This window comes from Etheostoma spectabile, chromosome 14 (genome assembly GCF_008692095.1).
Source record: "Etheostoma spectabile isolate EspeVRDwgs_2016 chromosome 14, UIUC_Espe_1.0, whole genome shotgun sequence".
Taxonomy (NCBI): Eukaryota; Metazoa; Chordata; class Actinopteri; order Perciformes; family Percidae; genus Etheostoma; species Etheostoma spectabile.
This window is the reverse complement of record NC_045746.1, coordinates 1565008-1590851: the sequence shown is the minus strand read 5'-3', so window position 1 is coordinate 1590851 and position 25844 is coordinate 1565008. Positions and strand designations below refer to the sequence as shown.

At 40.0% G+C, this 25844-nt stretch overlaps 2 protein-coding genes across 3 annotated transcripts; one reads left to right on the top strand and one right to left on the bottom strand.

The window, feature by feature from the left end:
- Positions 1-1673: 1673 nt before the first annotated feature.
- Positions 1674-13384, bottom strand: si:dkeyp-120h9.1 (Y+L amino acid transporter 2-like). 2 transcript variants are annotated; one of them, XM_032534995.1, is made up of 13 exons: positions 13139-13384; positions 9670-9720; positions 9368-9580; positions 8928-9103; positions 8345-8487; positions 7058-7183; positions 6781-6925; positions 6316-6439; positions 4976-5079; positions 4734-4830; positions 4443-4592; positions 3175-3358; positions 1674-2117 (listed from the first exon to the last, which is right to left on the bottom strand). In XM_032534995.1, the coding sequence occupies exons 3-13, from the start codon at positions 9494-9496 to the stop codon at positions 2023-2025; spliced, it is 1473 nt and encodes a 490-aa protein (XP_032390886.1). In that variant the 5' UTR covers positions 9497-9580; positions 9670-9720; positions 13139-13384; the 3' UTR covers positions 1674-2022. The 2 variants fall into 2 exon arrangements, with proteins under 2 accessions (XP_032390886.1, XP_032390885.1); XM_032534994.1 differs by having other exon boundaries at positions 9368-9720.
- Positions 13385-15441: 2057 nt separating this feature from the next.
- stmn2b (stathmin 2b) lies at positions 15442-25579 on the top strand. The gene is made up of 5 exons (XM_032534997.1): positions 15442-15639; positions 21406-21501; positions 21601-21773; positions 22409-22600; positions 23815-25579. The coding sequence occupies exons 1-5, from the start codon at positions 15621-15623 to the stop codon at positions 23857-23859; spliced, it is 525 nt and encodes a 174-aa protein (XP_032390888.1). The 5' UTR covers positions 15442-15620; the 3' UTR covers positions 23860-25579.
- Positions 25580-25844: the final 265 nt, after the last annotated feature.

Here is a 25844-nt window from a genome sequence, read left to right as displayed (position 1 = left end):
TATGTCTAGTTGAGAGTTAACTGACCTTTACTAAGATACATTTACTAAAACATTTGGCACACCGACGAGTCAATATGATTGTGCTCAAGAGCTGTGTTACAATATCAAAAATAGGCAAGGCCTTTGGCAGACCACACTAACAGAAGGCACATACATTTCATAAGACTACAGTACAAACACCAAAGTTTGACTTGTTTCTACCTGTAGATCAGCACACTACAGCTATAATTTTCTCACTAGAAAGCAGAACCACTTTGCTAGGGGCCACTGTACTCTGTGAGCAGAAAGATGGTCCAACTATCAGCTTGTTTAAGACCACTGGCTATGCACGGTGAATAAATGGTCCAAGTTGGTGATATATTCACAAGGCAACAATTACATTAAATCTCCCATTTGTGATAAAAACTCTAAAGACAAGAGCGGCTAAAAAATGAAAGATCATAAATATGAGCAACATGTGCCCATCAGCATGGTTGATCCTGAGGTTTGTTCCAACAAAAACTGCATACTGAAGACAAACATTACCTAGAGGAATCTGGAAAGTACACGTGTTAAATACAGAAACAATCACATACTGTATGTTTAAAACATTTTTTTTAACATTCTTCTCAGTTTGTGTTTGTCTGAAAGGAGAGAACAATGTGACAATAACAGCATAAACAAAAACATGCAAATTGTAGACGGACTGGAATGACACTTCATCTCATTGCTTGTCCCTGGAAGTTATTATTAGCTACCACTAGAAGGCACTAGAAATCAAATATAGCCCTGATGTAATCAAAGGATTTACAACACATTTCACATGCATTACAAGAAGGAGGAAGCAAAAATTACGGATTTATGGTCGTATTCATATTTAACTGACACATCAAAATAGGCTTGTTTAAAACGGCAAGGAAAAACAGCACTTTTGTATATAATCTCTTTAAACATCTTTCCATTTGGTCCAGTTCAGTAATATATCAGAATAAAGCTTTTCTATAACCAAGGTAATTGTCAAGCAAAACAGAAAATGCAAATGTGATGTGCAAATTTGCTGGAGAGATCTGTCAACAAGTCTGAGATAATATTTTTGTACATTGTCTGGATGCCTTACCAATACAGTTGATGTTTAAACTCTTACAAAAAAACCATTTACATTTATGAGTACAACACACACACTGGAAAATTACCTTTCTGATGACACCAAACAAATTAAAACCTTAACAGGCAAGCAGTGGGAGGGTCTTTAAACCATTGGTCGAGAGACCCCTGGTGGGTCGAGTGTAATAAAAAAAAAAAATGTTCTGACTTTTTTTTTTTCTAATCAATGTTTTTAGCTTGTGATTTACTAATTCATTTTATTATCTTAAATGCCCCTAAAAATGATAAAAATGAAAATAAGAATTAAATCACTGTTACTGTACAGTAAATCACTGTAATTTTAACAAGGGTCACAAGGTTTTAACCATCCAGGCTCACCTTTTAAAATTCAGAGATGTGATCATGCCACACATGTAGAGCATGGCCGTTTTCAGATCCACCTCTGTGTGTTTTTTGTAATAACCTCCAGTTTGTGAATAAATAATCTCAGGCATCTTTGCTGAGTCATCATTTTCTGGACTGGGTTGTTAATTTCCATTTGTCGCAGTGTCACCTTAAGGCTTTCGGCCGTCAGTGTGTGTGTGTATGTGTGTGTGTGTGTGTGTGTGTGGAATTACAGTGTATCGCAGAAGTGTGGAGGGAATTGCACGGCCAACACTGCATTGTGTAAACATGTGAGTGTGCTCAGCTTTCACTAAGTTGTTTGAGGGTTATCACGTACACTATTCACTCAGAGCAAAAGCCTTCTCCTTCAAACATATGGCTCATGTGGGATGGGGGAGGAGGTGAGCTCTCCTCTCCAGTTTCTTCATCCTTCCTTAATCAATCAGACTATACTTATCTAAATCTTGGTTGTCTGCAGCTCACAGATTCCTCAGTGTTCATTCTTCCTCTCCCATCCCTCAGTACAGCATTTCACACAAGGCCTTTGTTGCTCTATCATTCCATCTTGTTTGGGTCTATATTGTCTAGGTCGATATCAGGCGAGGTCACACAACACATGCACAGTTTTTGGGTGTACAGAGAGATCTTATCTGGAGTGACAAACAAAAAAACAAGGGTTAAACTCAGAGCTCAGAAACATCATCTTTGAAAATACAGTACTAAAACAACAATTGCAGTGTTTTTGAACAAACAGCCTGAAGCTTTTCTAATTTAAACATTCCAGCATTAGATTATTTGATTGGGGGAATTCTTCAACTTCAGGTTGTATACTTGCACTACAAAACCCTTTACAGAATGGGGGCTTTATATTTCACTGAACTTTGAAACACTAATCCCAATCACTCTTCAGCTCTTAACACTAAGACAAGGAGTTATTACATGTGGTAGCTGGTAACTTACAGTAAGACCAGTAAGCTACTTGAAGTTATCCATAACATCACAGTACCACATTCATTCACAGGGAAATTGTACAGCTTTGGTCTCAGGACTTTGGTTATCAATGAATCAGGTCAATATCGCACATGTAACAACTGTGAAATGTGCCGCTCAGCATGTATCTTTTTCACAATTCTGAAAAAGCAAACAAATCCAAAGGTTCTGTATCAAGATTGTTTGTTGTATTATGTGTATGTTAAATGACTATGCGCCTATATCTTAATCAGATTTTTTAAACTCCCAAATATCAATATCACTCTCAAAAACCCAGTCCATCTCATCATCAGGCTTTAATTTCAACAGTATTTTAGTAAAATTGTTTGTAATTTAACACTGAAAGAGTTGTTTCAAACACAGTCTCAACCCTCCGTGACAGCTAAGAAAAGTCAACCTCTGAACCAGTGAGCTTCTCAGGCAATTCAGCCACCATGTTTTCTCAGACATGTTGGTCTGAACAGTCATGAATTCTTTTAATATGCATCTACATTTAGAGTTGATTCTAGCAAAAGAAGTGAAGTGTGCACATGCGCTAATGTGTAAGCTGCCTGTTGCAGTGCTCCGTCTTACTACTGGTGCTACTGTGACACAGAGTTTCTCTTCGGGGATCAATAAAGTATTGTTGATTCTGATTCTGATATGAAAAGCAGCCAAAGACTACAGTAAGAAGGTCTCCCAAAACAAACACGACCACTGCTATGACAATCTTCTTACCGAGCATTTTACTGAGGAAGGCTGGTCTGGAACTGGGTGGCAGGTGGATGCAAATGAAGTAGACAGGTACACCAGACAGCGCCACAGCAATTCCCACCAGAGAGTTGATGGTGTCGCTGTAGAGGGGAACCACTACGAGGAATACGCTACACAAGCAGTAGACGATCGGGAAGAACAAAGACAGCTGAAGGGAAGGGAGGGAGGAGGGGCAGAGAAGGGCAAAGTAAGTAAAGTGGAAGTAGAAAAAAAGGAATGGGGTAGCAAAAGGTCAGGGAGAAAAAAAAAAGTAGAAAGATTAAACTTAAAACAATAACATTAACAAACATTATTAGTTTGAATCATATTCCTTTGATGATTTAATCATGGCTCTAATTGGCCTTAAAACGTAAATTACGATCTAAATGCTTAAAGAGTTTAGATGTTTACATGTTATCTATCTGACTGTATCCCTGTGGAGGAAAGATAGCAACTTTGTGTATCTTCTTACTTTTAAGTTTCCTATTTATATAGTTGTGTTGTGTTGTTGTTCAGCCGCAGCACCTTAAGAGATGTCATGATATGGAAGCTTTGGCCAAAGGGTGGCAATGTTTACCCAGCATGCATCTTTCTAACAGGGTAATGCCAAGGGGAAATTCACATCCTTTTATACTTTTCCAGGTGTCTAGAGCCTCTTCAGCCAGACTGGTAAATTTATAGTTAGACAAAGGAACAGCTCTTCCTGCCCCCTCCCCCAGTTTGTCTCTCTCATGAACACAGACACTTATTAAACATGACACTTTGTAAATAGCACCTTCTCCCTTTGTAGTACTATTACAGCCAGTCCTTTGTCCCAGTCCAGGGACTGTCAGTGAAGATTATAATGCAACACTTTGTAAAGAAACAGACTTGTAGCCTATCTCCAATTTGTATTTATTATTATTGAATCCCCTCATTTTTCTTTTCTAGTAAGTGATATATACAAGTACTTTTTCTGTTTTGCTTGATACTAGAAGCTGCTGAAAACCTGAATCATAGTTCCTTGTATGTAAAAGCACACTTGACCAAGCAACTGGTTATCCCAGTCTTTTACCAGAAACTTTGTGTCAAAGAGGGTTTAGTGAACATTTCTGATGGTTTAATTATTTGTTGGCCCCTGTGGGTACCCGTTTGACTTTAATTTCATATATCTGCATGTTTCATACCACACTGATGCAGGAAAAAATTCACGTGTGCCTGGAAGGCACAGTCACTGTGATTCTTAAATAACTCCTACTGCATCAGTTCTTTACCTTTACAGGTCGGTGCATATCAGGAGCTTTGACGCGAAGGTAGATCAGACTGGCTATTGACAGGCCGATAAACAACCAGTAGTTGAAACTGAAGTAGTTGATCAACTGGAAAACATCAGGCACAGACAGGTAGAACAGAGACATACCACCCTGAAAAGTGAAGATCACAAACACACAAAAACATTTGAGTTTGGTAAAAAGCACACACCAGGGATACAGGCATCCAGAGTTGATCCAAACAACCAAATACACATTTTGATTTCAAGACACACAAAAATATGTGATACTAACATTGAAGAGCAGGGCAGGAATTGGTGTGAAACGCTCTATGTGGATCATGCACAGCACATTAGGCAGGTGGCCTTCTCTGGAACCAACAAAAAACAACCTGCAAGAGAAACAAAACGGTGAAAACACGTCACCATGTTTGCTCATAGTGTTGCTGACACCTTAAAATTCAAAACATTACAGGCAGAAATAGGATTTTGTAGAATAGCATATATCTGCATTCAGGTGTGCTTGTATGTGATTACCTGGAGGCGGCGATGATGGAGGAGTTGAGGCCTCCATAGCAGGAAATGGCCACAGACAGAGGGATCAGCCATCGACCCCAGCCCAGCACCTCATCTGCAAATGTCTGAGGACACAGCCAACACATGAATTTATTAGTAATAGCATTGGCCCTTTAAACATTAAAATGCAGGATAGGAGCGATCGCAAATAACAGTATAAACAGTCGATAACGTTGATGTTCCAAATTTAAATTTGTAAAACACAACTCAAATCATAGGATTACTAATAATGTGACTTATAAGTGCATTCTAACTTGCACCAATAATTTAAAGATGTTTTAACTTACAGATCTAAATACATTAACACTCCCTACATGTAGGTCAGTGTAGCTCCTAAAAAAAACTACCAACACTGGCCACCTGTAACCTCTGCTTTTAATCCCAACCAGTTATGAATGAAGGCAACAAATAGGGGAGAGATAACAGCAGGAATTACCTCTGCAACAAAGAGATTTGGCAAAATGTTGTAGTAGGGCTGAGACGAAGCTAAGTGACTATGAAGTGGATTTTGGTATTTACTAAGTAATCTCATTGTTTGACAAGTGCCATTCAGCTGTCTACACATGATCAGAAGTCAGAGCTTAACTCGACAGGTGGATACCAGAGAGCCAAATGTGCACTTTAACACTGAAAGATCATCATACAATTTAATTAACTAAAGGTTGTGTGCAAATTAGAGCAATACCTCTTGAAACTCAAACAATTCTTTACGCGGGATTCTTTTTAAGGATGTGTTTTACAGTAACTGAACTTTCAGTGCTGAGGTATTAAGGCTAAGCAGTGTAAGTGGGCCCATGGGACAAGGTTTGCAGAAATACAGTATTTGCTGTATCTTAAATTGAAGAGAGCAGCTGTGACCTGTTGGAAAATTAGTAAACCATTAGAATGAATACTAAATATGACCAAATACCAGTACAAGTCCTCCTCCTCCAATGGACTAATCACATCATTTACTTTCCCATGTTCCTGTGTGGAGCGCTAACCTCATTAGCTAAATGAGGTTCCTGCCATCATCTAGACTCCTGCAGTCACAGAGACCCAAAGGGAGTATTGAGCCAGACACTAGTGCCAGGCAGACTAAAAGAGATGACAGCAGAAGACAGGAAGGAAAGATCAAAACCTGCTGCCCCAATTAGGCTAAGCAGATGCTGTCAATTTGGATAATCCCTGTGATGTACTAATAAGTTTATAGGTAGATATCAGGATGCAATGCACACATACGGCTGGACTGCTGGATTTGTTATCAGCTCAAATGCAGCTTCTGTAGTGCAGTGTGGGGAAAATGCACTAAAGTCACTCACCACAGCAACGGCTTCGCTGTTGAGCACTTTTTCTGCATCCATGACAACGTAGTAAGCCACGTTTGTCAAAATGTAGATCACAGTGACAATGGGCATGGAAATAGCGATGGACAAGGGCAGATTCCTGAAAATGAGAAACGTGGTTTTCATCAACTCAAGACTCTCAGTTGTGTCTTATATATTTACTGAAAAAAGCTGAGAAAAATAATTGCTACAACACACGTAGTACTAAACGCTTCAGAAAGCGAATCTACAACTTCTTACAGTCCATCTGTATCTGTGATGCATACCGTTTCTACCGGGTAAAAATGAGGGCATGAGGACTTGTTAAAGTACAAAGAAAGAATACTTAGCTCAAAGTAAGATTTATTAGTATGTGGTTAAGTAAAAGCAATGCCATCAGTATGAAGAATGAAAATCAATAACGCTGGTTATAAAATCTTTCTGAAATACAAGACCTCGTACCTCTCTGGGTTCTTGATCTCCTCTGTGATGAAGTTGAGTGTGTCCCAGCCCGAGTATGAATAGAGTGCTGAATAGAGGGCCAAGGCCAGGTTACCAGGGTCCAGTTTGGAGCCTTTGAATGAGTCCTCAAAGTTCTGGTCAAAACCTATACAGGGTTGTTACATTAGTTTAGTAACAAAAGAAAACATTTATGCTAATCATGTACTTCATCCCTTTAATGTTCACTAAAGTCAGAGCAGGGATGTTAGAATAATACAAAGTTTCTAGGACATCCTACCTTGTCCCAGCTTAACCAGGCCAGTAATGATGATGACAATGAGAGCTAGGACCTTGGCTACAGTGGAGATGACCTGAAGAACAGCACCCCATTTAACTTTCATACAGTTCACACAAGTCAGCAGACCTGATAGAAAGAAACAGTAAGAAAAACAGCAGATAGATAAAGCACGGATTCAAATTTAAAGTCAAGAACTTCAGGAGAATATGTGTTTTGATTCATTTAATGTCTGTAATTTTTTTCTTATAATGAAAGTCAATGAAAAAAGGACTGAGATATACAATCATTTACTGAATATTCGTTAAGTGGGATAACGGCATGAGTAAATTCATTTATCAACTTCAAAATTCTGTTTTGCACTGTTTATATGTGATAAAGCACAAACTATTGATCCAAGGGGATTTCCATTACTGAATTCGAGGCTTTTCCCTGTCACATAGCCCAGACGTGGCTATATATTTAAACAATACATCATTAACAAAACCCAACAGGTTTTAAGGTAGGTTAAAAGCTGTATTTACATTGCAGTTATTCTCCTTAAATGCCCTTTATCCGAAAGCATCACAAAGATTTAGGATAGCCATTCACTAAGCACAGTAGGATTAAGAATAAATCATGGGTAGCTGCACAGAAATGTCTCTAATTGTTATGTAAACAAAGACTAACTTAAGCAGCTTTGTTTGGAAAAGCACCCAAGACTAACCACATAGAAGTGCGTTATATAATTAAATGCAGCATGCATGGTTTAACAGCTACAGAGCATTTTAACACAGCGTTTCCTTATAAACGTGGCTGTTCCCTTTCAACTGTTGTAAGAACTTCCCCAAAGAACTCTTCCTCAAACATTCAACAGTTTGCAATTGACTTAACAGGAGTCACATAGAAGGTGAACATGAACTTACAGCAGCTAGTTACCTCAAATTAGACAATCAGTATTTTGTTCATGCTAGGGATGAAGAGAGGCTGTCCTAATGTCTGGGTCTGACAGACACCACACACCACACACACACACACACACACACACCAACACCACACACAACACACACACACACACCACACACACCACACACAACACAACACACACACCACAAACACACACACACACACACACACACACACACACACACACACACACACACACACACACACACACACCACACCCACACACAACACACACACACACACACACACACACACACACACACACACACACACACACACACACACACACACACACACACACACACAACACCACACACATGTAAGGGAAAACAGATAGAACCTTACATATGATGACAGCAGCGATGAGGCGGACAGCGACATAGGGTGCTGGACAGCTGGGGTAGAAGGGCTTAACCAGGTAGTTGGAGAAGGTCAGAGCTATCACTGCCTGACAAGCAGGCTCAACTATCAACAATGATGTCCACAATCTACAGAAGTGATAAGTCTTAATTATAATTCATAAATATAGTTAGATAGATAATACTTTATTCATCCCATAGCGGGGAAATTCCCTTGTTACAGTAGCATTTTCTACAATAAAAGCATTAAACATACAAACAAACACACAAGAAAAACAGGCAAACAATAGACAATGAGCAGAAGGTAGACTGAAGTAAAGTAGCGTCAAATAAAGTTTTTGTAAAGTAAAGTGCGGTTTCCATAGTATAACATCTTTTGTTCAACGTAAGTAAAATAACAATGAATTATGTCACACTTCATATATCTCTACCATTGGAAAAATGACTTTCCCAATTTTAAAATTCTGTACTGCACGTTTGAATAATAATCTCTGATACATATGCCAATTAATCTCTCTCTCTCTCTCTCTGACGACAAAAAAAAGAAAAAGATTAAAAGAATTATATACCGAATAAAAGCCAGGAAACCCCCAAAAGCCTCCAGGATGTAGGCATAGGAGGCACCAGATTTACGAATGGTAGTACCCAGCTCAGCATAGCACAGTGCTCCAAACACTGAAAATATCCCTCCAATGGCCCACACTACCAGGGACAGGCCAAACGAGCCTGTGTACTTCAGAACCCCCTGCAGGACAAGAATTGAGGAAAGACTATAGAGGATAAAACAAATTTCAAAAGGGCCCTAGTTTCAGTTTGTTTAGGGTGCTGCGAAAGCTGTCACTTGAACTCTGGTACAGTAATAATGTGATGTAATAATGTTTAATAATACAATGCATTTTACAATCAAAGAGCAAGAAACTATTTTCATTTTGTTGATATGAAAATGTATTTTGAAGTTTTGGTTAAATCAGGGAAAATACAGTATAAATAACAAAGAAGAGACCCTTACCTTAGGTGAGACGAAGATCCCGGAGCCTATCATATTCCCCACGATGAGACAGACCCCATGGAGGAGGGAAATCTCCTGCTTCAGCCGCACACTGCTGCTATGAGACCCTGAGTCTACCTCAGCAACCATTTTGAGGGATTTACAGTCTTCAGCCTCAACTCAGTGGAAGTAACAAAAAAGCGACAAGGAGCGATAAAGAGGACGGACTGATTCTTAGCAGAACCAGGTCAGGAGCGAGACGAGGAAGAGAAAGAATGAGTGTAGACTAGAAGAGAAAGGGCGCTGGAAGGCCGAGACTATGCCTGTTTTAAACTGCCATTGTTGAATCTGAGGAGTAATGTTTCTGGGATAATCTGTAAGAAAAATAAAAAAAAACACAGAAGTGCTTTAGAAGAAGACAATAGGACAAATGGGGTCATTGTAATTTTTGTTATTTTTTCCTTTGTCAAGGATTGGGTTGTCTGTAGCTCTGTAGCTTCCTTGATATAGCAGGAAGAGGAAGAGTTAAGTTTCAACTTGTCGAGCAGGTTGTTTCCTTAAAGGTAGAATATGATTTCAAGTATCACTTGACTGTTAACTGAGGCCTCTCCTCCCTGGCTCAGAACCAGAGAGAGAACATGCTAGAGAGTGAATGAAGAGAGGGAGCGCCGTACAAAGCAATATTTCAGAGGAATAAAACGATCTTTTTTGGATGTTTGCACGGCAGGGATTTTCAGGTTATACCTTAAAACCTCTTATAAAACACTGGAAATATATGATTTTCTCGCCTAAATTTTTACCCCCTAAAAAGTGCTGCAGTTTCCACATGCTTTGGCCCTCTGTGATGACCCTGAGGTCATTGTGAAGCTAACACTCTCAATTTGTTGTTTCTAGTGGCATTGTGACACTAGGCCTTACTGACACAGAGCTACACAGGTTAGAACACAGAATTTCTATTTCCGTCCAAGTAAATCATCTGAAAAATTAATAAAAAGCACTACTGTAAGCATATTACAGGTGCTATATACTAAAATAGTACCCTAGCCACATGTCTCAACTTAGAACAGAAAAAATCCAGAAGAAAATGACTTATAAAATGGATTTTATATGAATGTATTTCTACAGATATGTCTGTGCGTTTGTCTCATTTCTTATTTCTAAAAAAGCCCAAAAAGTGCTAAATACATAACTTCTGAAATACAAAAACACATACACATCACTCACACATATACCTAAAAGAAGTACATACATAGATTTATAGGAATAAGTAATCATAATTTGATGAAATGGTGAAATGCCATAAGACGGCCTTATTTTTGCAATGAAAGGGCTGGAGACCATCCCAGGGATAGTTTTTTTTGGCCATGTTTGATATCATTCAACTCGTCTTCCTATTGGCTACACAGGAATGCCAGTTTTATTACCTCTTTCTCTGACTGGTGGGATATGCTGTCAGTTTTTCCCACGTGGGCCCAATGGGGACTGTGGGATTTGATTGGCTTACCTTGGGAGTATCTTGAGAAATACTGATGCTATTGGCTGAGAAGAAAGTTCATTGGAAACTGCACAACCCACAGATTCCGACGGTGTGCCGAGTGAGAATGTAGCGCGCACACGGAAAAAGATACACGCGATCAAAACCGAGAAATGATGCATGATCTAGATTTCTGAACGTCGAAACTTGGCCAGAAACTACAAGATTGTGAGGGGACCAGATAATTATGGATTACAAGGCTTGGATATTCTAATAGCTTGGACTGTTGGGCATGTAGGAAAACCAAGTCTTTGGCGAACTTTCACCGCTGTGATTAAAGACACGAGGAGACAGGTAGGAACACACACTCGATTAGACTCAAATCTGTCTGTCTTTCTTTACTTCAGAACATGATTATAACCGCTGTAAGTCACCTTATTGCTTTGTGTGTGGGCTCGATGGAATCATGAGACTTTAAGCTTTCTAACGATGTATAACTTGAGCGTGTTTATGACGGTTTAATGCAAGTAATAACGTCCTTTCATGGTGCGTTCCAATTTCGAACCACCAGTGGTACATTGAACACAAACAGGTTTAAAGAATGTGGCCAAACCACAGACTGAATGAGATCAGGACAAATGCTAGCGAGGCAGTCTTAGGTAATGTCCTCATTTCTCCTAGTGGCCTGAGGATAGAAGCTCCTCCAGAACATCGGAGTGCTGAACTGGTATATCCGGTACCTTCTACCCAACCCCAACAGAGGGCTGTTGAGGTTTGGATCTTCAATGAATATCCTAGCCTTTTTCTTAGTATACATTTGAATAGTTGCTAAATTGTATTAACTCCAGTGTACTATTTACAGTTCTTCCTAATAACTAGTAAACTGAACCGTCACAGAAAGTGTTTGTGCACATTGTAACCCCTTAATGTTTTCCAAACAAATACATTATTTCTGATGGCAAAGTTCACTCTGTGCTCCATTTTTTGAGTAGCATAACTACTAAGTAGTATAACAAACCACTGGATATTAATCAACTGACCAAAAACTCAGATTTACTAACTTCAGTCATTCACCAAGTAAAAAGACCTAAGCCTAGTCGCGGATTCACAGCTGTTAAGATGTGACTGCTTTCCCATTTGCCTCTGTGAGGGACAAGCGCCATGTGTCCCATTAACTGACCAATGTAATTAGGCTTTCATCTGGTCTGCATGCTTGAGCCATTATGACAGATGCAACTAGGTGCCCCTGTTCATAAACTCAAAGAAAACATCTCTGTGGATGAAAGGATTAGATTCTCCAGTCACAACTACAGTTGCTGTTTATTTACCCCCTGTTCATTAAAAAAACACGGGATAACCATCACTAAGTTATCAGAATCAGAATCAGAATCAGCTTTATTGACCAAGTATGAAGACACATACGAGGAATTTTCCTTTGGAGCATAGTTGCTCACAATGTGCTTACACATTCAAAACAAACAACCCAACAAACAATATATACACACTAATATATATACTCTAAGCAGAAACAATGTAGAGAGATGAGTGCAATGAAGAGACCGATAAAATTATTTAAATGTGGAACATAGTGCAAAGGGTACTGGGATAAATAGTATTAAGTTATTATATTACAATATGAACAGTATAGTTATTAAATGTTGCTGTTAACGCAACAGCTTATGTATACATGGGAGGAAGCCGTTATCTTTATAGTTCTAGCTGTGTCACGTAAGACGTTAAGACGTTAGAAGTTTGAAAACTGAACTACGGTGAGAGCACAGACAGGATGGGGACGTAAAATGACTATTGGGTTTCAAGGTTTATTGCACGCGTGTGACAACAAATGTTAACTTAACACTAACCAATCTATCTAACTTTTGTCGTATGTGGAAGACGATACCGTAACCAAAGCATTGCACTCCTGTCATTCCACTCAACACACCACCATTAACGTTACTTCTTGCGGTTAGTGATTAGCGCCAGACGGATGATTGATAGCGTTGTTAGCACTGGTCCGACACCTGACCAAGAAGAGTGTAAGGAATCAATTAAAACGTGTTTCACTACGTTAACGTTAATTCACTAGCTAACATAGGTAACGTTACCCATCTAAACCGTTCAAATTCGCTGCGCTGCAATGTGACATGAAGCTAACAAAGCTAGCTGAGCAATTAATAACGTTACAACATTCCTGATGCTGTTGATGCTAACGTAGTCTGTGATATCACGTTAGCTAGCTATGTGAAAACGCGTCACCTTCGTGCCATTTAGCTCTGGACAGAATTTAAAAGTGTTCTAAAATCATAGGAGCTAGTTACCCTTGTAGCGCCGTCTTTTCCCCCAGTGGAGCAAGCAACAACCCATGTACCGTGTTTCAGATTCGAAGGACCAACTTTAGCTGGTGACTTAGTCCACAGGCACAAACATCTGCAGCAGCTAACTCCTCCTCATCATCATGATCATCATCATCACCATTACCGCCAAAGGATGGTTGGCCCCACCCACGGACAGAAAGCCCGAGGAGGGAGGGCCCCAGACTGCAGTACGCAGATCAAGGAGTGGCTCAACGTGGGTGAAACCATAACTATATTATAAGTAGTTATAATTAAGTAGTTTTAAGGTGGACTTTCTGAAGTATTTCCATTTTTTTTTTGCCATTGTAGCCTACTTGTACTCCACTGCATGTCAGAGGGAAATCTTGTACTTTTTACTGCAGTACATTCATTTGGCACTTACAGTTTTTTTTCATGAAACAAAACGTATTATGTGATTGAATTCAAGCATAGCATTTGTGTATCATTAATGATATATGATGCTATAGCGGCTCGGCGCATGTGCAGTTACACAGGCATGCCAGTCTGAGTAGGCAACGGATATATTATCTATAGCTGATCTACTTACTCTCTATATTTAAATGTCCCAATAAAACACACTATTTAAGATTAGCATCCATTTAAGTTGTATTAATCAACTGCACTTCATTTTAATCTTGTTAATATTTTTGTAGCCTGGTTCTTGCTTGTCTTTTATAAAGTAATTTATGTTTTTGAAAGCCTCAATTCTTTTCTCTTCTTGTACCCCAACTTCAACAGTTTTATGTTCCTTGAATGTTTATTTCACACCTACAGCATTATTACAAAAAACAACTAAAGACCTTTGTTCTGGTTAATCAGTGATCATTCACAAGGTCATCTTAAATTTGTGTATCATTTTAAATAAACAGTAGCCTACGATGTGCTCTGTTATCTATGCAAACACACGCCTTTTGATAAGGAACATGCCGTTGGAGTTATGAACTGTGTGTTCCCATAGTCTATCATGCATAGATTCAGTTGTCAATAAAACTAGCAGAAACATGCCAATAACTGCAAAAACCTATGATTTAAAGGTGCTAAACGTCTGTCTGAATGAAGCTTGGTCTTGCAGGGTGTACAATGAATGATTATCTGTTGTAAGATTCTCTTGAACCATGCATTCCTCCAGCCAATAGCTTAACTTGGGATTTGCTGCCACCTAGTGATTGTTGTTTTAATGATTCCATCCACTTATTTGATATGTTATGGTTTTGACCGTATTTTCTACAGTTACAAAAGGTAATAACTTGTATGATTTTTTTTTTTGTCCGTTTGCAAGGATTAGGATGCTTTAGGCCGTGGATGAAAACTGTAATTCTGCTTCAGCCTGATTCTCCCAGAAAGGCATCACTTTGCATGTTTAGGCTTGTAAGGCCCTAAATTGAAATTTTATGAAAATGTTAAAAAAAAAGAAGAAGAAGTATGCTAAATCTACTTAAGTTTATTATTCCTCTTTCAGTACCATGGACAGAGACTGTGGCTGTTCTGTAGGCTACGTCCTGCTCATTACCACAGAAACAAAGAAGGACACACCCTCCGTTGAGGGCCTGAACTCTCCATTATAAGGGGACACTGGATTTGCAGACCTTTGGTGAGGAGAGGCGCGTCAAGGGAGTATGGTAGCTAATATGCTCTAGGAGGCACATAAACGCTCATTACTGACCCAGTGTCAAGCCAATCAGATGTTATGTCGAAACCCTCCTTTACGTAATTTCACAATAAAGCCTTTTAAAATGTGGCGAATTTAAATGTTGGGTGTGTTCCAACACTTAAAGCTTTATCATACCAGATCACACAAAACAGAAAAGTGCTATAGGGCTAGCCTATAAATGTAGGCATATCGAGCTGGATAAGTGCTAGGATGTTCAGCTGAATGTATCATATGGTAGGCTGTTAGGCTACAACTGGAATATGCCTACATTTAATTAGCACCATAAGTTAGATAAAGTTGCAAAATGATTTACAGTAATATAATAAAAAATAGTTAGGGAAGCAAGATATTTAGTTTACTATCACACAGGCCAATGTCATTAAATATATCAAAGCCTCGCATTTGAAAAGCTGGACCAAGGGATTCTTATTTTATTTTATATTTTTATTAGGCTACTTAAACAAAATTATGAAAATAGTTGCAGAGTCATTTTCTGTTAGTTAATAAATTGTCTAATCGTTGCAGCTCAACGTCGCATTAGAGTAGGCAACCCATGTTTAAAATGGAACATGTTTTCGTATTTTATTCTGAAGGCTAGGTCAGCACATTTCCGGTGATGTTCTAGTTATTACCCGGTGACTTGACTCTGCTCCTAACAGACCACCAGGCGCACCGGCAGTCCCCGTCTCTGCTGACTCAGTGCCTTACCAGCAGTCTCTTCAGCCCGAGATACCGCATCCAGCAACCTACGCACACTCCACCGATCAACCGCCCCGGCACCACCACCGTACAGAAATGGCTAAGACCGCAATCGGTGAGTTTTGCTTTGACATTTTTTTTGTTAGATGACAGCGCGCTTCGCAGGTTTGAGGATGCTGAGAGGTGGCGACACCCATGGCACAAAAGGATGCTGAGGGTTGATTAGAGGGAGCGGTCAAACTCTTTTGCAAGTCACTCCTTAAAAATGAAGTTACTGGATTGAAGTAGCATTTTTATGTCTTTCAACCTTCCTTGTAAGTCATATTTGTGGTTTATTGCTTGATCTTAAAACCAAATAAGTGCCGATCAATATGAGGTAGTTTAGGATTCAGTTTGCCATAACAGTGACGCATATTTTTTTTTTAATTCACTTTAAAAGCAAACGAATAAAAGAGATTGAATCCACATCAACACAAGAAAAGCGATTTTATTTCTTCAACCAGCAGCATTTTGTCGATGCCTGCCTGCCGCACCTCACTCAGAGCCGTGCAGCATAATGCAGCGCCAGCGACCCCACCCAACATCTCCGGTCCCTTCAAGCAAGCCAGCCGCTCTCTCCAGGGTGGGAAAAAACTCACTGTGACAAATCTCCTTATAAAAAACTGGGCCATCCTATGTAGCTGTAAGTGTAAAGCCTGCTTAACCAATTTTGTGGGTGACCGCTAAGGCTCGAATAAGGAAAAGAGAGAGAGAGAGAGAGAGAGAGAGAGAGAGAGAGAGAGAGAGAGAGAGCCTCCTTTTCCAGAATTGCTCTGCATTCGAGGGAAGAATTTACGACTGGCGATGAAAATAAATGTCGTCTCAGGAATATCAGACCCCAATCCTATTAGGAAGGTTATATGCTGTAAATGTGGCCTGTTGTGTTCAATAACTGTATTATTATTAAGGCTTTAGCCTAGTGTGATGTGACAGTATTTGGTGTACATAAAATTAGATTGCATGTTATGGTAGGTGGTAGGCGTTGTATTTGTGTCATCCTATTAGTTTAATATCAAGGCTTGATATATTGTCATTTATGTGCTTTACATAATTTTAACACGTTAGGCCTATAAACACTGGATGTGACCTGCAGGCTTCATCAAAATAAGCCTATATCTGACATTAAGAAACGTGTGTTTGCTGTTAGGGGTGCATATATAGGCTTAAATGTGTAATGTGCTGTTGAGGGGATAGTCTGTTTGTTTGCTGGTTGACTAGGCACTTGATGGATGGAGCAGCATGCAGACAGACAGCGGTAAGGGGTCATGCATGGTGTCTGCGCTGAGGGACATCGGAAACTAAACCCTGACTCTTATATTTATTCCCCTCACCTCCTCCTCCTCCCCTTCTCTCCTCCATGATTTAAGATGTGGACAGGCAGAATGGGATGGGCAGGGAGCAGACACTCTGGGAGAAAGCAGTCATCATGCCAGTCAGCACCCAGCAGGCCATTGAGTTCATGTTGACTCACTTCATCTACAGAAACGTGGCAGTGCTCTCTATATTTTTGCTAGAATTACATGTGGAATTAACTTCTACTTTTCCATTCTTCTGAGATAGAGGAGCAAAAACACCTAAGGCTTCATGGGTCAATAAACATTTACTACTGTATTTAAGGACTATAATGCAGGATAAATATACACCTGTATACATGTGAATTTGTGTGTTCTTTTATTCCTTGAAGGAGAACTGAGGATAGTTGTATGAGTTATCATCTATCAACTATCCCACAACCAAACCTGTGCTCAGAACCACTCCTGTGTGCATTAAGGCCTCTTAGCACTTTTCCTGATCCTTATCGCGCACACTTGTCATATCCAATTAGGTGTGGTCATTCAGCTGGTTCCCTAAAATCAATTCCTTATGCACAGAGACATGAGCTTCTCAGACAATTCTCCCATCAATTTCAAGAAACTGGTCACGTCCAAATCCAGCTACATATCTGATCGTATCATTTGCATCACTATTGTCATAATGGCCCATGTGCATAAAGCTCACAAAAGCTCCTGGACTCATAATACTTGCTGATTTATCACCAAGTCTCATCGATCAATGCAGCACACATCCATTACTGGTTCAGATGACGGCTGCTCTTTGAAATGAGGCTAAGAGGAAGAGGTGACATCAATCCAGCGATGATGGCATGACATATGCCCACAATCTGTTCTTTATTTGTGAAAATCAACATCTGTATAAGACAGGTTAGACATTTCAGCATCCTAGTTTGGAAAATCTGATGTTATCCTCAAGTGTTTTAAAGATTCTGGAAATTCCACACAGCTACCTCTTTGGTCTGCACTTGTAATGCACTGATCTCTTGCTGTAACAATTGGGTTGATTAATTAATTGGCTGATTGACATTAAGTTTATTAGTCAACTATTATGATTATCGGTCAGTCATTAAAGTCATTTTTTAAGTACCGGTACACTAAGAACTAAGATGGGTATTTTCACAATCATTGGACTTTTTATAAACCAAATATTATTGATTAATTGAAAGTGATCCTCAGTAGCAGCCCTATACACGGATCTCCTTGGACAGAAACAGGGTGTGGTTTCGAAAAAAAACTCTGCCAGCCCATCCCTCCTACATAAAATCTCTGGACCTGCCCTTGATCATCTGGGTGCTATATTGTTTCATTTAATAGCCAATTTTGCCATAGTAATACCTTCATCATTTTGTGATTATATCGTTGCCGGGTGGCATAGCTGTAAAGGGCCTGTATGTGCTGAACACAGATACCGAGGCCATACTGCTGCCAGGTTATAGGACCCAGGAAGGCTGTAACACTGTGATACACAGGGTCATAGTTTGCTCATAGCCTTGTTGTCGACAGTATCGTTCACGTTTTCACTTTTTGCCTTTTTGTTCAAAAACGGTGACACTGTTGCTTCTATTTTTAAAGTGGGGGTTGGACATTTTGGAGAAGTAGAAGGTCATGAGGAGAATGGTTGAGATAAGATAAGGAGATGCAGCGATTGGACAGATGGAGTACAGAGAAATTTGGGATTTAGATGGAAAATACATCAGCAACAGATGAAACAGAGGCTTTGGGATGCCTGCGGTAGATGAGAGGTACTGTATTTATTGATGATCTGACTGCACTCTTTAGCTGATGGATTGGAAGAGGAGGTGCAGACAGGAGCAGCTCTCTGAGAGGATGCCGAGCTGATTGGTTGAAACCAGCCTGCCGGAGTGGAGTAGGAGCATTAAAGTTGTGTCATGTCTCTCTGAAATTATTTTGTCTCATCTCAGATTGACATACCAGACCCAGCATGTTTGAAACTCAGTGGATATCTTCAAACAGACGCTGGTGTTTGGACACTTCCTGCTGTGGAAAGTCATTCTGGATCATTTGTCATTTTTATGTGTCTGATCCACTGGGAATGAGCTCATTACCACAGCAGTTACAGAAGGGGAAATGTTTTATCTCAGGAGAAATACGAAAGGCAATTTCATATTTTTGCACAATAAAGAATCTCATATATTTTTGATTAGGGATATAAAAGAAAAATCTCTATTTCATTTTACTGTGAGGGCTTATCTTCCAAGAAATTAAATTTGCTCCACTACAGTCATTGTGAACACCAAGCTTACTCACCTCAAATAGAACTAAACAAGCCAGATTAAAGCTGCTAGGATTTGTTGAATAACTGGTTAGGCAACAGACAGAAAATGAATCAGCAACTATTTTGATACTCGATTAATCCTTTCATTGTCAAAGTAATTTTTAAAATAAAAATGCCAAACATTTGATGCTTCCAGGTCCTTAAATATGAGGATTTGCTGTTGTTAATGGAATATCTTTGGTTTTGGACTGTTCAACTATCACAAAAATGTTTTATAGACCCGACAATTAACCATTTATTCGAGAAAATGAGCAACAATGTGATTATAAAAATTTGCGTGTGTTTCAGCCCTAAACTATAAATCTAGAATGAAAACAGTACTGAACACAGAAAAGACCCCACCCCGAACTTTGCAACCACTGAACATGAATCTCTGCTCCAAAAGCATTTAACCTTAATTACCTGCTCCACTGAATTGTTAACCGTTTGAGTCTTCAGCTGTCAAGTGGGGTTGTGTGTGAGAGAAAATGGCTGCTGGGGTCTTGACATATACACAACACTTAATGAGTCTGTGACAACCCTCCAAAAGCTCTGTCCCCCCCTCTCTCATGAGCAGAAGTGGTGTAGTCTGCTAATTACAATTTTTTAAAGTGCTATCCACCTGAGGTGGCTGCTTCAAGAATGTCCTCAGGGCAGTGGATGGTGGCTGCAGGTCCCACTGGGAGCGGCCCCCTTTTCTGGTTTTTAATTCTCCTGTCTGGGATTACTGTTTGTATCAAAAAGGTGCTACAACGACAGTGAAACCCCACCCCCACAGCCAAACATTTTCTCCATCTTCCTCCGGCCTCTTTCCTTTCAACTGACAGAAATCTTCCTTTTTTTATTTCTCTACAAAACTCCACCTTTATCTCCATTCCTACGCAACCCCTATCTCCTTCCTCCTAGTATTTCTCTGTTTCTTTCAACCCCTTGCCCCCCCCTTTCTCACTTCCTCCTCAGGGAAGGGGTTAACAAGGCCGTCAGAGAGTAGCGAGCGCTACTTCTGAGAGTTGATCACATTAGTGTGGCGTCTGCCAGTCTGCAGGGCAGAAAGTGAGACACAGGGAGAAGAAGAAGAAGAGAGAATATGAGAGAGAAAAGGATTTGGATATACACCATACACCACCATGGAGAAGCACTTTCACAGTAAATCTCATTTCTGGCTTTGCAACTGTAGCCCACTGCAAATCATGAATCAATGTGGCACACTTCAGCCCTGCAGGCCTTGTGCTCTGGGTGATGGATTATGCCATAATATGACAGTCGGCATGCAAATCTCCACCATGAGGCAGTGCACCTTGACAGAACACAGCAGCCATGTGCAAAAGCAGAATATTTCACAAGCTGCAGTGCGTTGCAGATATTGTTGCTGTTCTCCCTGCAGGGACTGCTGCTGAACTCTGGGCTCACATTACAAAGTAGTAGATGCCAAAAATACAAGAATAAAAAAAATCAAGGTTAGACAAGGTTGGCTGTTCTTTTCTTTTCTGTTTTTTCACCGTCTGCCCTTTGGAGCACTTTGTCCCTCCTTATTGAGTAGGGTGCAGGTTGCCAAATACAACCAGCATGATTTGATGACAGCTTTGCTTAGCCAGAGTTCTTAACCTTTTGGACCATAAATGGAACAGGGGTGGACAGTCATATTGCTGTGTTATGCTGATAAGCTAAACCCTTGGCTTTTAGCCTCTGTCCGCGAGCCACAGACAACGAAGATAAGAAACAACCCCAAAACTATCCTAACATCTAACACAAATTCTTTCTTCTTTGCTTTCTAAATTACCTAAAAGCATGATGTTTTTTTAGTGTGAGCCACAGAATGTCTGAGAGGCAAAAGGGCGTTGGTCTGATAAATAATAGACAAAATGAAATGCATAGCTAATGATGTGTGGAGAATCCTGTGGGGATGGCAGCATCTTGGCTGTTGGGAAAATTAGGCATTGTGAGGACACATTCATCCTGCTCCCCTCGTGACTCAGTGAAAACAAAAGCTATAAAATGCCTCCAAAACCCGGGGCAGACATCCTTTGATGAGGTCTTCTTTTAAGAGGACTGGATAATTAATTATTCCTCTAAAAATCTGAATATTTACATCAAGGACCTCCTGTGGAGGTGGAAATGGGTTAATGATGTTATCATGTTTTCGTATGTTAGTAGGCTAATGATCTGTTGTGTATGTGCATGTGTGTTTTAGCAGTTTACATATACACAGTCATGTTTAAATCTTCCTCCACAGCTTACAAAGAGAAGATGAAGGAGATCTCAGTTCTCTCATTCATCTGCTCTTGTCTGTACCCCGAAACCCCCAAAAACATCATGGGTGACTTTGAAGGTACGTGGTAAATAGACTGAAGATTTAATTTTCACATCTTCTTTATAAATCATGCTTGCATTAAAAGTCTTTCTTTCTTGTTTATGCACACACATGCAGACATGGACATCAAGCCTATTAACAAGCGAGCCTCAGGCCAGGCCTTTGAGGTCATCCTTAAGCCGACCTCCCCTGTGTCTGATCCTGCCCACTGTGTCACCACCCCCCCAAAGAGGGACCTGTCCCTGGAGGACATCCAGAAGAAACTGGAGGCAGCTGAGGAACGGAGGAGAGTAAGGATGTTGCTAATCATTTTCATTGCACCCAGATGTAATGTATCACATTGTTTCAATTAGTGCTAAGATCTACAAAAAGCTATTTGTGATGCCCAAATTAAACCATTTCTGACCAAAAACAAAAGGGGAAATTCAACCACATACAATGGGAATAACTACTTGACTTTGCTTGGCATTTGATGTCTGGAAGATTGGTCAACCATGAGATCACATTGACTACTGCAGCTGCAAAACCACCATGAAAGATCTAATCGGACATTGGCTAATTCCTGTATCTCATTGATTTGAATTTCAATGCAGTCAATACAAGCAGCTGGCAAATCCAGGAGCCCACCAACAAATCAATCAACAAATCAATAACAAAATGTATTTGTTTAACACTAGCTGTCCAATACTCTAGGTCAAACATGCAGTATATTTTTTTAAATTATAGTATTTACCAAAATAGGATGAACATGGCAATAATCTTACCTCCAGACAATTGCTTATCATTACCATGTGAGTCTGATTGGTTGCAGCAACTCTGACTAATGCTTAGGTTTAGAGAAGAAAGAATCTATGAGTATTCAGTAAATCACTGTCTCTCTCTATCGATCCTTGCTCTCTGACTGATTCCCTTCCTCCCTTTCCAGTCCCAAGAGGCACAGGTTCTCCGGGCCCTGGCTGAGAAGCGGGACCACGAGCGCGATGTGCTGCTGAAGGCTATGGAGGAGAACAGCAACTTCAGCCGCATGGCCGAGGAGAAGCTCCAGGTGAAGATGGAGCAAAACGAGGAGAACCGACAGGCTTACCTGGCTGCCATGATGGAGCGCCTGCAGGAGAGGGTGAGCAGCGGGGGCATAGCCATGATTTTAGATATACTGGGATCCTAAATCAAAGTCACCTCTTCTTCAGAAGATTTTGTATCATAAATATTCTGATTCGGATTTTTAACATTCTGTTTATCCATTTAACTGTCCAATAATAATGTCCATACAATAAGTTTTATTTATACAATCAGTAAGTTCTAAATAGGTTTCTAGTTCCAAACTAATGATTTACTACTACTGTAAATTAGGTTGCAAAATTAACCTTTAAAAATTGTCTCAGCTAAAGACTTAAGTACTGTGTAAACTAGTTGCTAGAAAATTATATTTAGTGGCGTCCAATCAAAAGCAGTCAACTACATGTCTGGAGCATCACAAGCTTTAACTGCTGTACTACAAGCTGTCTAACGCATGGATAAACATGAGTTTCAGGTTTAGTAGTATTCATGCAGTTTAGAATGAGTGGGGAAATCTGCTTATGCTAATGATGCTATTTAGATACTCAATTAGTTTTATGTTTTGTAATTTGAGGTATTTAGTGTTATTTGTGAAAGGTAAATCTTTCCTGTTTACATCATCATTACACAGCATTTTGAGCAAGTACCAGGTCAGACACGTTAGCTATATTCCATTAGCCACCTCTTCTACTCTTCACTATGAGTGGGTCATATGTTAGCAGGCTAACATTAGCTTTGTCAGTTGCTTCAGTTAGCATGTAGTAGTTCCTCCAGGCAGTACCTGGGTGTATATACTCAGTAGCATTTATGCAAGAAGAAGCTAATTTGTGTGGTGCAAGCGGTTTTCATTCACTCATCATCAATCTCCACTTATGTTATTGGAGGCTAAGTCTGAACTCAGGCAGTGTACAACTGGCTCCTTGTGAGGAGGGGGATGAAAGTGATGAAAAATTTAAAAAAAAGTGAGGAGACTGAAAAGAAAGACATGCAGCTGGAGACAAGAGAAAAAAAAGTTCAGGGTGTCTGAAAATGGAATACCTTTCAGAGAAGAATTAGGTTTGACAAATACAAAGATGGAGTATTGTGCTTGGAAGGTGAGGGACAAAGAATCAAATGAGTGGGAGAGAGGAGGGGACAAAGCAGGAAAGGTAAATTAAGTAAATATTCACTGCATAGGTAAAAGAAGAGAAATGGTGATGTGAGCAAGCACAAATGTCAGGAAAGGCTTGGCAGCAGAAGAAAAAAACATGACATCCTCAATCTGTGTTTTTCTAGGAGAGGCATGCTCAGGAGGTGCGCAGGAACAAGGAGTTGAGATAAGAGGTGACAGCATGAGAAGCCCCAACAGGTTCTACGTCCCACCTTCAACCCCCCATCCCACCCAATACCACCACCACCACCAGCTCCAACCCTGAGGAACACCCATCTCCCCACCTTATCCCACATGTCCCTACCTTCTCCACCCCTTCGCCATACTCCCCCATACTACTATGAAACTACCACAGCCTGAGATGCCACCCCGAGACAGTGGGAGGTTCAAATGGGGTTGGGGGTGGAAAGAAAAAGCAAAAATAATTTAGAAAAACAAAGAAAAATTAATGTCTCCCACCCACTCTTCCCAAAAAAGAATGTTTTCGCTCCGTTTCAAATGAGAAGAAAAAATCGAATTGACAAGTGACAGTGGGTATTGGTTTTGTAAATACTTCTTTTTTTGTTATATACAGTACGATACAAGCAGCAAAAGTATTGATTGCAGTGTGCCATTTTTTCTATATGAGTTTTCTCTCTCTGCTTATAAATGGATGTAATAATTAGATTAATTTCATGTTTTTTTTGTTCAGTCTGAGAATCATTTCAGGCATAGGTGTTTGTTGTGAGTTTTCCAGCTAGCTGATGTTTGCTGCGACTGGTTGTATCCTCACAAGGCCCGCATCCTGGCTCCGTTCCCTCGTCCCTCCAAGTAAGCACCTACTCATTTGACCCTGCAGATCTGGATACAAAATTGGATCTGTGTTTAGTCAGAGTAATTTTCCATCCAGATTATGCCAATGTTCCAATTAGTGAGGGACATGTGCAGGAAGGTTGGCAGGAGGAAAGGGGGCTGTTTGCTTTCTGTGGGGACTGCAAGCTGTCGCTGCACATTCATTCCTGTGAGGTAGATGGTGACTGTACCACAGGAGAACATTATAGCATTTAATGAGCCCATCCTCATCCTCCTTCCTTCCGTCTGCAACCTCTTCATCTCTCCACATACATACTGTAGAAGCACTCACTCACATGCTCTCAACATGGGCAGGCATTTAGCCAATTATAGCGCAGAGCTCAGAAGCAGATCGCTAAATTCGGTCTATCTGACACCGGAAAGCTCACGTATCATCCCTGACCAATGGCGGGCCTCTTATATTCCTCAGAAACAAGCTTGCGTCACATTTAAATCATGTTATAACACAACTTGAGTTAGAGTACATCTCAAGAGCTAGTGGAGTGCAAAGAAAACTTCACCAGACTTGTTACTGTGAATCTAAATTGGAGAAAATAAAAATAAATTCCAACTTTCTCTTTTTCATAGAGGCTAGAGTAGTGCCCCAACATCGTCAGCGCCTACTGGAATCACTGCATTTCACTTCAAGACACTGTAAACTCCCCAAAAGGTTGGCACAAGAAATATATTTAAGCCATAACAAGTATAACTGCAACAATGAGTCATGAACACAGTATTGCCATCTGTAAAGGTGTATATGAGCGTATTAAAGTATCGGAATGGCAGTCGCACACGCACAGTAGGCCTGTAGATGTGTGTGAGTGTGTGTGTGTGTATTGCAGAAAGGGCGGGTAGATAACAGAATGTTTGTGTCATGTGATATTGACCCAGTGAAATATAAACAACACAATTAAAGTGTAGTACATCACAAACAGAGACCATCCTACCTGCCTCTCTCTCTCTTTCTCTCTCCTCTGTCCATTTGTGTGTTTCCCCCTCTCACGTATATCTTTGTGAGCAAGCAGTGGTTAATAAAGATTTGGGGTTTAGTGAATGAAACTGGCTTTGAGAGTGACTTCTTTCAGATACTGTGTTCAGTTGTTTTCCAATGCAGCATTAGAACAATGTTTTTAGAAACACAAATGAGCATGATCTTCCATTGTATATTAAGCTGTTTCAAGTTCACAAACACAGCAGGCAATTAATAGTATCAGTCAGGGCTGCAATCCACAAGACTTGAACTCAGGTGAACTCAAGTTCTGACATTGTCTGAAAATGAAAAAAAAATACAAATTCTTTAAAAAAAAAAAAAAGTTGATTCCAA